This window comes from Solea senegalensis, linkage group LG4, assembly GCF_019176455.1.
Source record: "Solea senegalensis isolate Sse05_10M linkage group LG4, IFAPA_SoseM_1, whole genome shotgun sequence".
Classification (NCBI taxonomy): Eukaryota; Metazoa; Chordata; class Actinopteri; order Pleuronectiformes; family Soleidae; genus Solea; species Solea senegalensis.
This window is the reverse complement of record NC_058024.1, coordinates 22,612,504-22,630,076: the sequence shown is the minus strand read 5'-3', so window position 1 is coordinate 22,630,076 and position 17,573 is coordinate 22,612,504. Positions and strand designations below refer to the sequence as shown.

The 17,573-nt window shown below is 42.9% G+C and overlaps 1 protein-coding gene across 1 annotated transcript in view; it reads left to right on the top strand.

Annotated features, from left to right (window-relative positions):
* foxj3 (forkhead box J3) overlaps window positions 1-17,031 on the top strand; it is a 77,720-nt gene extending 60,689 nt beyond the window's left edge. The window contains exons 4-12 of the mRNA XM_044024492.1: window positions 1,147-1,230; window positions 3,518-3,619; window positions 7,064-7,192; window positions 9,378-9,546; window positions 12,201-12,683; window positions 13,256-13,357; window positions 13,963-14,154; window positions 14,409-14,507; window positions 15,702-17,031. Of these exons, the coding sequence (XP_043880427.1) occupies window positions 1,147-1,230; window positions 3,518-3,619; window positions 7,064-7,192; window positions 9,378-9,546; window positions 12,201-12,683; window positions 13,256-13,357; window positions 13,963-14,154; window positions 14,409-14,507; window positions 15,702-15,814 (1,473 nt within the window). The 3' untranslated portion in view covers window positions 15,815-17,031. The remainder of the gene's footprint in view (window positions 1-1,146; window positions 1,231-3,517; window positions 3,620-7,063; window positions 7,193-9,377; window positions 9,547-12,200; window positions 12,684-13,255; window positions 13,358-13,962; window positions 14,155-14,408; window positions 14,508-15,701) is intronic.
* Window positions 17,032-17,573: the final 542 nt, after the last annotated feature.

Here is a 17,573-nt window from a genome sequence, read left to right as displayed (position 1 = left end):
TTGATGCCCTTTGTGAAGAACATGGGAGGTGTAATTAGTTTTCGGCTGTAGCCCACATCAACATGAGTTGTTTCTTTATCTGTGGTTGATTGTGCTGTGAATTATTCTTCCCTCGGAGGACATTTTTAATTGACCCCAAAGCTATGCACATATTAAAACTTATAATTTTAACCCCCTGACAAATATAGGCCAACTTTGGCTTTTCATTACAACAACTGCAGCAGTTGTGTGTGTGAGCTGTGATAATAACGAATTTGCTGGTTTTAACAAGACCAGGTCATTGTGTATGCAGCACTTATACTGTAGATATTCAAGGTATAGCTTTGTTCTGTGGCCTCTGTTGTTGGTCGGAGAATTTCTTATAGAAATATCAATTATTCTCTCAGCTATGGAAGTAATTTTAAAGGTCCTGATCTCACTTTGCTCTTGACAATTGAGATTTTATCAAGGTCATCTAAAATATTAAAAATAAATTCAGAACTTGCTGGCCTTGGGGTCAAAATCTCATTTTTAACATCTCTAAGCTGTGTTCCTGTCGGCTTCGAGAAGGAACACAATTGGAAAAAAAATTAAATGGGGCCGAATGCAAAGATAAATAATGCAACTTGGTTGTGGAATTGCTAGCCGCACCCTCAGAGCCAGCCCCGACTGTTCTTTCCTTGATTATCCTTGCTCAGACCCCAGGAGAAAGCAACGCGGCAGGGCTAGCGCTGCCTTGATTCCTGGGCTGAGATTGTGCTCATCCTTGACAACAGCTCTCTGACTTCGCACACCCAAGGCTGAGGAAGTGCAGCTTCAGGAAAGGCTTAACATTTCACCAAAACCAGCAGCTGCACTCACCAGCCTCTCATTGAGGATCTACCACAGAGGTGGAAAAGCCAAACCTTTTCCACAAACAAAGCAAACCCACACACACGCTCACAGCTATCAGCTCAAATAGAGGTTCAAATAAAGGTACTGTCTGTCAAACTTTAGCAGGGTATTTAATAATGTTGTGCAAAAGTTGCAGTTACAGTGCCAAATAAATATCTGATGCTTGTGTCTTGTAATACCAGGGAGGAAATGTCCCAGTGCAGCCGATGGATGTGATGTGAAAAAGCAATATGTTGGATTTTATCAGCTCACAGGTCTTTGCTCTGTCTGCAGGGCTCTTACTGGGCCATTGACAACAACCCAAAGGAGGATGCCTTGCCTACACGGCCAAAGAAGAGGCCGCGTTCCGGAGAGCGAGTGAGTCTGAGCAGAAAAAAACCTCCATATTCCTAAGAAAAACATAAGATGTTCCTCTGCTACGACATCTGCCTCCATCTCTACTTTGTTCAGGGTTTTTTTTTTCTGTGGCTGTTTTTCCTCTACTTCTGCATCAGTTTTGTTTCCCTGTTGCCCTCCTTTCTCTCCCACTTTCTCCCACTCTTCCTCTAACACATGCAGTCACACTCATGCAAACGCACACAGAGACTCGGTAGGAGTTCATATCCAGACTTTATATAACCGCCTCTCCACGCTGCTGCGCTAGCCTGTCATGAACTGGGCTCCTTATTAATAAACTATACCCCAGGCAGCCATTACATACATTACTTCCTGCACTGACTTTTTAAAAAATTTTTTATCAACCATCAATTAATGCAGAGCCGTGTGCAGCAGCTACTCTTAGTAGTAGATTTTGTCTTTAAATATGGATGAGTTTTGTCCAGCGTGATGCGCAGCTGTACAGGTTATAGTGAACTGCTCAAATTGGCTTTTCCATCTTTGCATTTCCTCCTTCTACATAATGTGACTGACCAGACATGAGGAAGGAAGGGATTCTTTTAAGCTGGCAAGACAGACTCTTGTGTATATGCCAGCAGACAAACACACTGTATTCACCGTATATGACCAAAATACTGTCACATTCATTGAGCACAATGATGCTTACATACAGCAATCTGCCCCCAAATTAAAAACTGGTTACTGTTTTAATGTTGTCGCTCACCGGTGAATATCTGTGGCGCGTGTTTTGAAGAATTTCACACTGAAGTATCAGTAATCTCCATATCTTTATGGCATTAATACTTAATATATTTGCCACAACAGTGACACCAGAGCGGTACAGAAAAATAATTTCTTTTCACATGAAGCTCCTGTGACACTGTTGTGTTCATATGAGCATTACACAAAAGAACATTATATCAAAGAGTGATGAGTGTTTTCTGTAAATGGTCTGTACATCTTTTCTAGTTTACACACCCATTCACTCTTTCCTATAGTGCATCTTGGTGCAGTGCATTTTCCGTCACACATCTTCCATACCCATCCACACGCTGCTGGCATAGCCGTCTTGCTCAAGGACACATCAGCATGTAGACTAGCACAGCCAGGAAATCAAACCCACAACCTTCCTGTTGAAAGACGACTTGCTCTGCTACTGAGCTGCCGTCCCATCGGACACAGATGCACCATGCTTATGCTTCCCCCCTCGAGGCACTGTCTGCCTGTGAGGCATTCGATTAAGGGTCTTAGACACTGAATTTTTGAAATTTCATTTATGTTTATCATGAAAAATATAATTAAAAATGGGAGTGTTGGCAAAATAAGCAGTTTTGGGAGACGCACGTGGTCCTGGGCCCCTAGACTCTGCCCATGCCTGAGGAGGTTCGGCCTCTGTCTGTGGTTCCATCATTTCATGCCCACCTTGCATCCCCTCTGCTTAGTCTTCTGTGCTTTGAGCACATGGCTGTCCCTGGGATTGGTGGCCTCGGGTCTTTCCTGCCCTGTGGGGCTGCAGGATGCTCTGTGCATCTGGGTCCTGATAGGCCTACTGCTGGGAGTTGACCAAACATTGACACAATCCTCTCACTCTAATTCCCAACCGGATCTAGTGACAACCCCTTGCGCACACTAACACACACACACAGTCTGCACCACAATAAATTAATTGAAACTGGTGCAGGTATTCTAGGAACGGTTACCTTTTTCATGTGGTTGCTAATGATTTTATTGTCGTTATTAGAATTGGTGTTGTATCATTGTTGTTGTCATTGCAATATGTCCTCCTGTCCAACTTGTTTCTCTCTCCCTCTCATGTCTTCCTCTCCCCGCCCCGACTCAGACAGTCAGAATTAAAAACAAACAAAAATAAATAAATAATAAATAAACCACAGGTATAGTATGACAGTCTTCTCCTGTGTAGAACAAATCTGTCTGACACCACAAGGCATCCATTCACTCACACTGCATGCCCATAATGTTGGACAGGACAGGAGTAAAAAAATCACTTGTCTGAGGTGAGGATGGGGATGGAGTCTGTCTCCATCTTCCCAGAAAGCACAGTTTAATTGTGACCTAAATATAGGTGTTGCTCTGTCATGCGACAGTAGCTCTGGTTTAGTATCTTTGTGTCTTTAATAGTATGTACAGTGTCTGGTCAAATGCATAATACTTAACCACACAAATTGCAGAGTTGTCTTTTGTGTTAGATAATTGGATCATGCTTTTATTAATCTTTTTTTGTCTGCCTCTACACCCCCAACCCCCACAGGCTTCTACGCCGTACAGCCTGGAGTCTGAGTCTTTGGGGATGGAGTGTATGATCTCTGGAAGTGCCTCTCCAACGCTGGCAATCAACACTGTGACTAACAAGGTACTCGAGCCAGCCATCCAGCCTCCAGCTTCAATACACACCTGGCTACACTGCTGCACCCTGACCCCACCCACTTCTCCAACCACCTACAGCACTATTCCCCACAGAGAGAGGAGCACTCTAGTGGAGGGGAGATACATGCACACACGCTCCTATTCGTAAAGCTTCCCTGCAATGCATCCCACACCAAAATACACAACTATCTTCACTGCAACACCTTTTTTACTCCACAACAACAGGCAGCAGGCTCTGGTTATCTTCAGCATGGAAACACGATGCTCACACTGATACTTGGGGCTTTGCAACCTGATACGACCCATACAGTCCCGTGTACTGTTGTAATAGGATACTCCACATGCTTCGTAACATTTCTGTATTCGCACCTGTAGTGTAGGTTGTCACCCAGAGTCGTGTTTCTTATCGGTGACCACAGTGCGCTTCCACACCACAAGTGACCACCCATGCTGCTGCCTCCATCTCTTCTGAGTATGTTTTATTCCAAATTGCGTAAAAGCTTGGAAACACTTGCACAACACACGGCAAAGCTACAGGGATCACTAGCTGTTAGCTCTGAGTGTGCCTCTTACTCTGAAATTTAAATAAGCATTTTAACCTTAAGCTCTCATCCTCTGGGCCCGGTGGGGGCATCTCTCAGAAGTACTTTTAAAAAGCCTACAAGAGTCGCTTCAATGCTGCAAGCCTTACGAAAATGGCTTAATGTGAACAGGGGTGTTCATAGGAAAGAGAGAGTTGGTTCGTGTGTGTTCGTTCATGCGAGACAGACAAGGCCTTGGCAGTCTGAGCATATGTCGCGGTGTGTCGTAACATGTGTGTACATGTATGTAGAGAATGCTCAAGAGCCTTGCGGCTTGTTTTGATGTGTGTCACCTTCAGTTAGCTAGGGGCGGTTTCTAACATGAACGTGCAGTTATTCATGTTCCTGTAGCAGACGGATTCACGGGCCCAAGAATGAAGAAAGATGACCCTTTTCCTCTCTAACTGCTTCAGACAAGCACTTCCCACTGCACCAGTCTCCACTGTCAGACCATATAAGACACAAATGAAAAGAGCTAATATAAATACCTTCAGTCAAATAAGCCACATGTAGACTTCTGTGCAGATAAAGGTTCATTTTAGGTCCTCTTTATTGTTCACCTTACCAAGTGAACAATACAGATTATGTGGAATACCAACAGATCTCCTCAGAGAGGGCTTGTTTCTCACTGTCTTACACTGTAAACACACAGCAGGCCACGCCTCTTTCGGTGCAGTGTGCCAAGCCACAGGAATTCCCTCTCTGTGTTTTTCTCTCTCCCTTTCTATTCCAGTCTCTCTCCCTCATTCCCGCCTTCTCATATAGACCAATGGGAGAAGCTGATAGGTTGACCACTGAGCAGCAAGAGTCTCTTTTTTCTTTCTCTCTTCTGACGGACATTCCTCACAAGATTGTCCTACCACCTCTCTTTCCCGTGCCGTTCTCACGTACACTCAGACCTCCCCGCCCCCCCGCCCCCACACACATACACTCTGTTTTCTGTGACAACTCTAAACTCTGGTGTGAATGTGATGAACCGCTGGCACTCAAGTGTGATGATGAAGGGAAAGAGGGGTTTGTTGGAAGTGTGTTTGATGATGAATAGGCTGGGCTTATTTTCTCCACTTTCACTCTCTCTCTCTCTCTCTCTCTCTCCCTCTCTCTCTCTCAGTTCATCCCTTGATTCTCTTTTCTAATGTCTTTCTCAGTCTGTTTAGTCCTGCATGCAGACATGGAGACACCTGGGCAAATCTTGCTTTGATTTCATAATCCATGTCTCATGCTCCAGATTAGGCGCCCATGTAAAAGACACCTCTGGCTTTTTACCTAATTCACTGCTAAGAATAGAAATGTGACTCGCTCTCGTGCTAGCTATAACACTGTACACATTATTTACAGTGAAGCCACTCCACTGCCTGCCTGTATGAACATGCTCACCTATGGTAAAGTTGTGCATGTGTGTACATTTGAATGATTGCTGATGAGATGGGATGGATTTTTTCCTCTGCGACTCTGCTTGCTTGAGTTGGTGTCTCCACTCAGGGGACTGTAGCGGTGAGGTTCATCACACCTAATGGGTGATAGAGTAAAAATAGAATGCGGTGAGGGACTTAAGGCTAAAAGGCGGTTTTATGACTTCATTTATATTTCTGTGCCGCGCTGTTTTTGATTAGCATTGTAAGGCTGATTTTTGCAGACGTGCTTAAGCCTTCAGTCTTACCTGCTCATTGAGTTCCCCTTCACACTAATGAACACTGGAGCCAAGCTTACACAAAGTGGAGGAAGGCTAGAGTTGCCTAATGAGCGTCTCTTAAACCCCCCCCCATCCTATCATATCCTCCTTTCCTTCAGCCTCACTCCCCTTCCTTGAACAGCATTGGTCGGAGTCAGCATTTGCACTCTCTGTATTTCTATCGCATTCTGCCAGTGCCAAGCTCATATTAAAAGCTTAATATGATCTGACACTCTCACTCTGCATGTGTGCTTCCTGGATTTGAACCAGCACGTTAGTCGGCTGGCCAGTCAGCCAAAGGATAGCTGTCTGGGTTTCCTTCCTTGCCTCCTTGTGGCCCCTGGTAGCTCAGTGTGGCTCAACAGGAAGACAAGAGGCTTCAGTCCTCTGCTGCTGCTGAGAGGCTGGGTGCTAGGTAGTGCTGGGGCAATCTGCCTGCCTGAAGCCTGCTCCCACTGCTGTCTCATTGTGCTCAGCACAGAGCCCACTCTGTTGTGAGACGGTGATGAGCAGAAGCCACCGTGCTGCACTCAGTCATGGACACACACACACACACACACACACACGAGTCTTAAAATGCCAGGCCCTTTCCCGCTGCAACACCGTCAGTGCATTACAACCATTCTTTTCTCACAATACTGAACTCATACTCAAGGGCTATTCTCTGTGGGTGTCATTAAATTCATGACTGTCATTCTTAGTGTTTTCTTAATTGTTGGAAGGCACACTTTATTTGAGAAGGGAGGGAGGGCTGAAAACCTTGTTAGATGATAATTAAGATTGTCATCGTGAAGTGCTTGAGCTAGTTTCACTGCTATATTGAAAGGTCAGCGTCCCGGCTGCACTGAAATCCTTTGTTAGCTGTCCCAATCTGATTTGCGCTTGGTGAGCAGATGTGGCTGACATCGCCAGTAGTGTGACCTTTAGTGATAGGAATGTCTCAGCGATCTCCAGACCCCTTTACATGTTGAGCTTGAACTCCTTTGTGATTGTGGTGGGCATCCAACAGCAACTGTTATTGTTTATTCTAGTGATACATTTCCTAACTAAATTACATTTCATGCCAATACACGCACTACACATACCAAGAATACATATTCACCTGTAGCAGTAATGTGTGTGTGTGTGTGTGTTTGTGTGTGTCTCATGTACCATATATGTACTGTATGTGTTTCAGGTGGCGTTGTACAACACAGACCAGGAAGGGAGCGATAGCCCAAGAAGCAGCCTTAACAACAGCCTGTCTGATCAGAGTCTGGCCTCTGTCAATCTCAACAGTGTGGGCAGTGTGCACAGCTATACACCGGTAAGACCAGAAACTATTCTACACATGGACAATTCCTCTCACATTATGAAATTCATTTACCGGTCTATATATTTAGAGGTCTGTCCAAAACTGCTTTGAGGATAGTTGTGAGGCCCAATCGAAAAAGACATGAGGACAATTAAACATACCGCACATTTAACGATAGCAGCAAAATGAACCATAAATTAAAAAGGAAATTATTAAGCCTCCATCAGGCAGTGTTTTTCAGTTAGTAGAAACAGGAGGAAAGTGACATGGTCCATTTTTAATGCCTGATCCAAAGAGATCCACCAAGATTACAAGGAAGGTTTAACTGCAGAGGCTCGACAGCCATGGATTTCGATCGCCTTCTGAGATCAAGTCATCTGTAACCGTTTTTTTAGGTGTTCAGCTTTGTACATTTAGCCATTTGAATTTTTTACGAGTCAAGTTATTTCACTTGAACAGACAGATTTGAAATATTTTATATGCATTGTGCTCATAGCAATGGAAGTACCTTTAAATTATCCACCCAAGAGAAAGAAAGTATGATGGAAACGGCATCGGGCCCAGGACAGAACCTCAGGAAACACCATTAAATTGCGATTTAGTTAATAAGTCATAATTATGAACTATAACTAAGAAAAAAAATGTCAGACAGGTATTAGTACAACCAATTGTAATTATGCAAAATGCCAGCAGAGCATTGTGGTTGCCAAATATGTTGTGCCAGTGCCATTCCCCAAAGGAAGAATAGAGTAGGCAGGTAATATTTCACGTTTATGTTGATATTTTAGCTCCTGACTTTGTGTTGGTTATATTTATCTCAGGATGTTTATACAAATGTAGTGTAGCTGATGTTTCTTTGTGCTAAGGCTAAACAATAAATTCTCACTTTGTCCATATTTTCCAAGCTGTGGGGGAGCCACAGTCACTAATTGAATGAAAATGAAATACTGCCAGACTTAGAAAATGTACTGTATCGCATATTTCATCCGATCGGAATCCCCCAGGAGGCTTGCTTCATAGGAACCAGTGGTAGACAGCAATAGACCAAGGTTCAGGGTGGACAAGCACTTGAGTACAACATCAGGAAAGGAGTTAAGGGAAACAGAGGAAAATCTGCACGTTCCTGGAAGCCAGACAAAGACAAGCGCTTCTTCTGATGTCCTCCCACAAGAGATGCTCCCTTTTTGGTGTGGTCCTCCTGCATCCTAGAGTGCTCCCTGCTCCAGGCTCTGGGCATCGATCGACTCAGCCTGATAGATGTGCTCTCTCCCTCTCTCTCCCTCTCTCGCACAGCCACAGCAGCAGCTCACAGTAAACACTCGGGCTTTATTATTACCTCCTCACTCTTACCCAAGCCAGACTGTGAGCTATGCTCTTCAGCGCCTTGCCCAAATCTGAGAAGAGGAAGATGTTATGATCAAAAAAATGAGGCCCGACCTCACTTGCTATGCTTATCCACAGTGGACACAGGTCGGGTTGCTTTGTGAAATAGCATTGCTTTGCATCAGCGCCCTTGCTGTGATGAATCTTCCAGACAAACTTGAAGTGAATACTGCTTGCTGTCTCACACCCAGTGGAAGTGCATAACATTGACTGCCTACATAAATACATGGATAAAATTGCTCCTCATTTGTACGAGCTATTGCTATTGATTTTATTTTTTAAATACATTTTGCTTAGCCACCTGAATATTTGCCATGTGTCCGTTCAAGCTCTATTAATGTTGTGTGTGCCACGGAGGTAAGCGCTGACCTAGATTGTTCAGTTTGTGTAATTGTTCCTCGCTCTTTTAGCAACTGACGCTTCTTCAATTTAGACAGGGGGGGAAACACAGACGTTGTTATAGTGACTCCTGAGAAGATTCGAAGCGTCCTCATATATTTGACCTGCATGTTCGCGGTGCATGTTCACATAAACCACTGCTTGAATTAAATATTCTTGAGGTTTTCTGTTTTCTTTTTCTGCTCTTCCAAGACCAGATAAGCCCAGAGAGTTACTTTGAAAAGTATGTATATTATTGATGTGTGAGGTTAGAACTTCATAGTGTGTGCCTCATAGCAGAGTAGTCCCTGTAGCCTGTGCCGCAGATGTAGCCAGTGAAATCCTCTCCAAATGAAACATTTACCGTCTTTTTCTTGCCCTCCGTATCACCAGCTTTCATTAATCAAGGGCTTTCTTCATCACTTCATCTCTGCAGGTGACCACTCACCCAGAACCTGTGTCCCAGTCTATGAGCCTCCAACAGCCCCCACAGTACAACATGCCAGACAGGGACAAGCAGCTCCTGTTCTCTGAATTTGAAGATCTTAGTGCCTCTTTCCGCAGCCTTTACAAGTCTGTTTTTGAGCAGTCCTTCAGCCAACAAGGTGAGTGGCCTCACAGGAGCATCAAGTGGAAATCTAACCGAGAGCCTAAGCTTCACTTATCAAGAACAGAATGATTCTCAGAACGATTTTCCTTCTGTGGGTTTGTTTCTTAACGTCTGGGTCTATAGAGAGTCTTTAGCCTCTAATTGGGTTTATTGTGAAGTGACCAGATATTCAACGCACTGATGAGACTATGGAACTAATCTATACTGAATATTTTCATGTTCTTTTGCCAAAGTGGTGTGAAAAATGTTTTTTATTTTGTATTTAACGTAGAGTCTGAGGCACTGTAAGTGCTTGAAGTGAATTATTTTACACCTTGCGTCAAAATCCATGTGCATCTAAATTAGAGATGGTAACCTTTTTCCTGTCAAGCACCACTTCTTTATAACTTCTTCTTCATGGTTTGACTGTTTTTAATATTATTTGAATATTTTGTGTTGATGTGACTGGATCTCACTGCACTGCTGCAATGTAGTCAAGTGTACACATCCTTTCCGTTTCATGATGTTTGAAGCCTAAGATGTTGAATGCCAACTTTCAGAAACTCTTTGATTTCCTCGCAAGTTAAATGAGGAAATCACAGGATGTGAGTTGAGGCAGTTTCTTTAATGTGGCCTAGGACACGTTCACATACTCTCTGGATAACCTGAGACACATAAGTGCCATGTCTACGCAGGGTCGAGTTCATATCTTAAATATTTTAGTAATGCTGCATCAGGTTTGTTGTGAATGCAGTATTTAATATGCCATTCTTCTTGTTTTCTATTTCTCAAAAAAAAAAAACACATGTAACTTTTCGCTATGTTGTCACGAGCGGCTGCGTTTCGTCAGAGAAGTCTAAACTTACAAGGAGCCAAAGTCCTTAGTTAATCTGCTGGATTTGAGATTCATTTGTCATAATGATAGGGATTCTGTATGTTATACTTCATAATGGCGCAGCTTTCGGAAAGCCTGTGAATCCCCGTGGAACTGAATGCATTTTTTTCCCCTTGTAATCTGATTGCCTTGTAAAAAAAAGAGCACTTGACACGTGGGTATGAGCAAAGTAGACTGAGCTTGCTGTGTATAACCTACTTTCACAAATCAAATGCATTTCATGCTAATGTTTTCAAAGAGTTTCTTTCCTCTAATCTATCATCTATGTTTCATTAGTTGAAAGTTGTTACCTTTTTTTTTTATGTGCATAAAAGTGAAATCTCTTAGTCGGACCAGCTCGAGCAATTAAAAAGCGTAAATAATCGAGCTGGAGGATTTCACACTCTGCCGCTGTAGACAGTGAGCTAATTCACTGGCTTTGATAATAGGTAATGAGCTCGCATTATTATTCTGGTGTTGCGTTAATTGCTTTCTGTATTTCCCTGGTTGGACAATGGGCTTTCTGTGCCGATAAGAGATGCACCTTTGTCACCCCTGCAGTGAGAGTTACGTGCCGATTGTGGAGGTGCGGGGCTGGAGTCAGCTCTAAAAGCACTCCAGTGAAATAGGTTTACTGTGCCAAAGCTGTGAAGGACAGAGCCTCTTAAGACCACTCCCCACCACTCAGATAATTGCAGTTGGGTGTGCAGATGTCCACGCTGTAGCCATGTCTGTTAAAGAGTTGTGCAGCGCCACTAAGAATTTGTCAAAGAGAATACAGAGCTTCATAGTCTGAGTGGAGACGGCAGCTCAGGCTCCTTAACCTCAGAGACACAACTGGTGCCGAGTCATTCCCTGACAGAACCAAAGTGGCAGCTGGTCTTTCTCAAGTGTAGAACTACTCAAACACCGGAGGCCCACATTTCATCATTTCAGCGTTGTGTTTTTACATTAGAAGACTCTTTTGTGTTTGCATTGAAGTGCATTACACTGAGACACCGAAATCTGAAACCAACTAAGAAATATTTCGTTTCTAATTAATTTGCCGTCGATCAAAGAGAAATCTGCAATTTGTCTTTTTCATTGAATCAATAGTTTATACAATGTGTTGAATGAACAATTAAAGGAAACAGAAAAGCAGCACACTCTCATGTATAGTCATTTTTTTCTTTATAAACATTAAGTCAAAGAATAGGAAATGAAGGCAACTATTTGGATAATTAATAATCTCCATTGTATTTGCTTCCCTCTGTTTTATGTCACTGACAATATTGTGTTTGGGTTTGGGTTGTTGGTTTAGACTAAACAAGGTATTCAAGGTCACCAAAATGATAATAATTCACATACAAAGTCTGCTAAAATACTTAAAAGAAATAAAACAAATGCTTGTCAGGTTGTGCTTCTGTTGCGTCCATTTCCAATCAGCCAAAACCTGAGAACCGCTATGACGACTGACTAAAAACTGACTGAATGTGGATTTATCAGCACCACATTTGATGGATATGTCAGTTTGCATCCTCTCCTTCCCCAACTGGTCCAGGAACTTGATCTGGATGATGGGATGTTCAAAGCTACGATCCAGTTTGACCTACTTCTTTGGTCGAGTATCGATAGACGCACTCACAGGGCTCGCTGTGTCTGAGAAATTTTAGATATTTCGATTTTACTATGATGCGGCATGTCACAACAGATGCACATCACTATGTGTGTATCTGATGTATGAGTATAAAGCCTCTGCGTTTTCTTTTTTGACCATTTCTTTCAGGTAATTTCTGTTTGTGTGTATTATTCCCCAGGTCTCATGGGCATACCGTCAGATTCCTCTCAGCAGACTCACACCTCCTGCTCCTATCAACACTCCCCTAGTGGCACTATTAGTACACAGAACAGTCTGTCAAACAACCAGTCTAACAATCACCCCAACAGCCACTCTGCCAACAGTGGCCAGGTGCCCCTGTCTCATCCCACCCAAGCCCACCCTGGCCACGGCTCACCCCACGCACCGCACCTCCCGCATCACGGCGGCCCCCACAACCAACACAGCCAACACGCTCAGCACAGCCACAGTCAGCACCAACAGCACTCCCAGCACCCCCAGCACGCTGCACACTCCCAGCACCCATCGCCGCACCCGTCCCACGGCCAGCACCCACAGCAGCACACGCCACATCCCTCCCAACACACGCAGCACAGCCAGCATCCTCCTCAGCATGGACAGCAGCACCAGAGCCTCTCCCACCAGCCACATCCCACCCAACAACAGATGGCCTGCAACCCAGGTAAGACCCTCGGGTTTGGCGGCGTCTCCTCTTGAACCCGTCGGTTTAATTTCCTCTTCTTTTTCATCACACGCACACACACACACAGTACAGCAAATTGAACAGCTTAATATGGTTTATTATCAGTCCATAATTTTTAACCATAAAACACAGTTGAATTGCCTTAGGCATAAATCAGTAACTCATCATATGATTTATTATATATATTTTTTGGTTTCAAGAACAAAGCAATGTTGTACCAGTGGCTGAATAGGCCTTTACAGAGTTGACTGGCTCCTCCTAGTGGACACATTGCAGTACTGATCTGTATAAAAACCTTATTCTATTTGATGTTGAGTTCATTTTTAATTTGCAGCTGTGACGCTTCATTTTTGGTGCATTCTCTAACACACAGGAAGTAACGATTACAGGAGCAATTATTGGGTAGTTTTCCATAAATAATGTGATTATGACAACATTTGTATTTGCCCCTCCCCCAGGAATAAACTTAATTGTGGAACCAGAAGCATGTGTATACATTGCATCACCTATGTTGTAACGTTACAGACAGGTATGCTGTGTGTGTTCTACAGGTTTACTGTCTGACTGGTACCCAAATCTGGATGCACTGAAAGAAAGCTGCCGTATTGCTAGCAGCTATAACTGGGCTGATGTTGATCTTTCACCTTTTCAAGGTGCAGTTTTAAATTGATCTTTTGATGCATTTGCAGACCATTTCCGTTTGTGTGTATGTTGTATGAGAATGTGATATTTAAGCTAATCCTTTCTGTGTTATACGGGGTTTTTTTTCCCCCTCCTACATATTCACGTAATCAGAAGAAACAAACATTTAAAGCCAGTAGTTGTTCGTACCCTGCTGCCCTCGCTTTTTGATTGAGTGCTGAAGTGTTGACATCGTGGATTTGATTATGAGTTTAATTAAACTGAGCTCCTCAATTAAATAACACTGCCTTCAAGTTTAATCACCAAAACACAGAGCTCAGCAGGTCAGTTTATCCAATTACAGTCCAGGATTGCAAGGTAGGATGATTTTTAAATATCACCCACTGAAGGTTACTGACATAATGAATATATATTGCAGCTTAGTTTTTACTTCATGTTAGTAAATTAATTTCCCATTTACTAACTTCATATTCTCTGGACTGTCAGGGGCTGCAGTTCCACGCGTTTAATTGACACTAAAGCATTTTTAAGGGAGACAGATGTTGTCACCAGGTCTCGTAATAATAACTCAGATTGTTGTGTTTTTAAAAGGTGCATTGCATTTTATGTTCCTAAGGTCTAAGAGAGAGTATGAGACAAGCGGAGTTGAACAACTGGTCCCTGGAGCCCACACAGATCGCGGACCTTTGCTCGTCCATCAATCAGTTTTTTGCCCGCACTGGTGTAATCCAGCCACAGGGGGCAGTGCAGCCTTCTGTTTGCCACGGCTCCATGCACCCCAACAAACCCAGCCAGCACCTCAACACAGGTTTGTCAGCCAGCCGTCACTCCCGTGACCTCAGCTCAGATGTTAGTTTGTCAGTAGATATTAGATTCAGCTGGAGTTATAGCCATACACGCTGCTGGGTTGAAAGTATATTTTAAGAGCATTCAGAGATCATTTACTTTTTATTTATCTCATTTCTTCTCAGATACATAATCTAAATTTCATCAAAGCACGTCGTGTTTTATGTTTAGGTTTTGAAGTGTGTGTGTTTATTTTTCTCTGATCGTTTTCTCCAGGAAATCTCTACATGGACTCCAGACAGAGCATGTCCATGATGGGTCCTCCAGGATATCCCCACATGCCCCCCATGAACAGCACAGGACCCACTATGACAGGTGACGTCAAGTTAGATACTGTATGTCAAGGGAAAACATAATTACTTTAAAGTTCAGTTTTATTGCAGTGTGGTTGTAAACGTGGCTGCCTGCAAAGAAGAAGGTCTAAGGCATCTGAAGCATATGACATTAGATTGTCTTTGCTGACTGGAAACTGAAGCTTGTGTGGCTTTATGAACTGCTCACTCCCCACACCAAAGTCCATACAGAAAACCAGCTATTTTACATCACAGGACACACAGGAATTCTATTGTTTCCTCCATCTATAAATTCACTTGTGTTATTTTGTGATTTCGTGATCCTTTGTTTGGTTTAACCTCCATCCATCCATTTTCTGTCACTTTTTCCTCCACATGAGGGTCACGGGGTGGGGGAGCTGTGCCAATCTCAGCTGACAGAAGCCAATTTAGAGTGTATAATTTACCTGATCCCCATATTGCGTGATTTTAGGCGGTGGGAGGAAACCGTAGAACCCGGAGAAAACCCACGCACACACGAGGACAAAGGCACTATGACAACTGTGTTGCCCTTGGATTAATCTAAATTACATAAATTCAGGCAGCAGCTCACCAGCAGTCAGATTAAGTGACAAAACAAATTGTTAAAATATTGAAAGCATTTAGCTTTGTATTACTAGAATAGGGGTAGTGTTTTTTTTCTTTTCTTTGTTACATGCCCCCCAGTGACACTTGGTCCGAGGCTTGAAACTGCAACGCTAATTCTGCACTTTTTAGACCCACCCGTAGGGGGGACGGGACGGAACCTCATTCCCAGAATGTAAACAGGATCCACCATCTTTACTAACAGTTACACTAGGAAAGAAAGAAGATATTTCTCGACTCAGGGGAACTTAAGTTCGGTGAAGCACAATTAAAAAAAATAAATAAATACTACCCCTATTCTAGTTATACAATCGGTTTAAGCCTTTTGTTAAGTGGATAAAATGTGTTTATCCCCGTGTACCCACTAGCAGTCGAGTTTTCAGTGAAGCTGCTCATCCATGTCCCAGGTTTGGTGACAATGTGTCAATATATCGTACAACCACACTTGAGTTCTCGTTTTAAATCCATAAAGTCTCCATTCTTGTTACCTCAAACTGCATAAACCAAACAAAACAAAACATTTCTGACGATGAAAGCAGCAGATGGGTCTGACTTGTCGTCTCCTCTGTATGTGTTTTTTTTTTATCTTCAGGACACCATGCACAAATGAACCAGCAGCACATGATACCAACTAGAAACTTCCAGATGCATCGCATGCAAGCTGACGAGATCCAGGATGACTTTGATTGGGACTCCATTGTCTAGCCCCCTTGACCTCCTTTTTTGTAAACAAAAATGGAGCAAGGAGAAGGGAGGTGGGAGCCAGAGGAAGCCACGCTGAGCTGAAAAAGGCCACAGCGGGAGGAAGAGGAGGACACGGAGGACACTGTGGGTGGGATGCAGGAGAACATTTGACAAAGCTTCGGAGAAAGACAGACTTCAGAGTCCTGACATTTTTTGCAAAAAAACAAAACAGAAACATAAAAATATAAAATGTTAACTTTGAAGACAATCATATTTAGTCGGACATTTTAAAGTTATTGCTTACATACTCGTCTAGAGACGAGTAGAGAAACCTTCACGTCTAAACCACATGCTCCTCAGCTCCTCGGCCAGCCCTCTCCCCGTCTTTAGCCAGCAGCCTTCCAAAGTCTGAACCCCTCCCCCCACCCCCTGCTCTGTATCTGTTATGTAATTGGAGCGACGTGTTCAGCTTGCAATTCTTCTGTGTTGACCTTGGCCTCAGCCGTCTCTCGGATGAGTTTATCTCTCTCTCTCTTTTTTTTTTTTTTTTAAATAATGGTTTTATTATTTTATTTTTTAAGAAATACAGGCTGTCCCTGAGTCGTGTAATGCAACGGTGCTCGTCGGCGGTGAAAGTTAAGTTTACGATCACTGAGGTTTATATGTTTAAATCCAAATGAGACACAGACTGAGGGGAAAAAGAGAGGAAGAGGATGAGTTGTCATCTGTTCTCATAGCCGACCGTCGTGATCAGGCTCACTGCAGCAGACTCGTTACGATGGTTTAAGACCTTTTCGAGATCAGTGGGAGTAAGTGATACCAGGGAAGTCAGACATTTGTCAGTTTGAAAACTTCACTCAACCCAAAGCAACCTAACGTTTAGGTTCTCCGTGTGTGTGTGTGTGTGTGCGCGCGCTCATCATGTCAGGTGAATATTTGTTGTTGTTACCTTTAAGTTTCACTGGCGAGGTTTTACACACAAGTTACCAGTTGGTCATTAAATAAGCAACTATCTAAAAGTGAAACTGTGTTCCCTAAAAGACTAAATATGCTAGAAACTGTCATTGATAGATAAATATCGGCAGACATGTTGATCTCTTAATAATCTCAAATATCAATATTGGTCTCTAAAATCTTAATATCTCTCTATTTGGGCTCTAGTTTGTAAGTTGTTTTTTTATTCAAATAAAACTGTTCAAGTCAGTGAGGTCTGGCTTTATTAAAGGAATAACACAGCATTTATTTTTATTTTTATTTGCTTTCTTGCCAAGAGTTGGATGAAACAGTATTGTGCTGTAAATATAAAGCGACTGCCGGTTTTACTCTGGATTATATGACAGAGTATTCCTCGGCCGGGTGTAGTGACCCTTCTGGAGATTATACGTTCATTTTTGAGCTTCAGAACTGAGCGCCGTGGTCTAAAGACGCTGCTGCTCCTCACATACTCTCTACGACACTCGTACTCATCTTGTCATCTTCAGTTTTTCCCCATGAAAGTGGAATTAGCATGTTTCTCAAAGTGTGGGACTATTCTCTATTCAATACTGAAACGATCATACTATATATATATCATTTATAACGAGAGTCAAATTAAAGGTAAACTTAGTTTGTGTATATAATTCTTCTGAGCCTCACTGACTTGAAACAGTTAAGGGATTAATAACAGCTAAACCAATCAAAGGTTCATACTCGACGACGTAAAAGCTTATTTTTTGATCTCTGGTTTGTTAAAAACCCGTTGTGTTCACATGCCGTACGTCAAAATTAGATTTTTGATGCT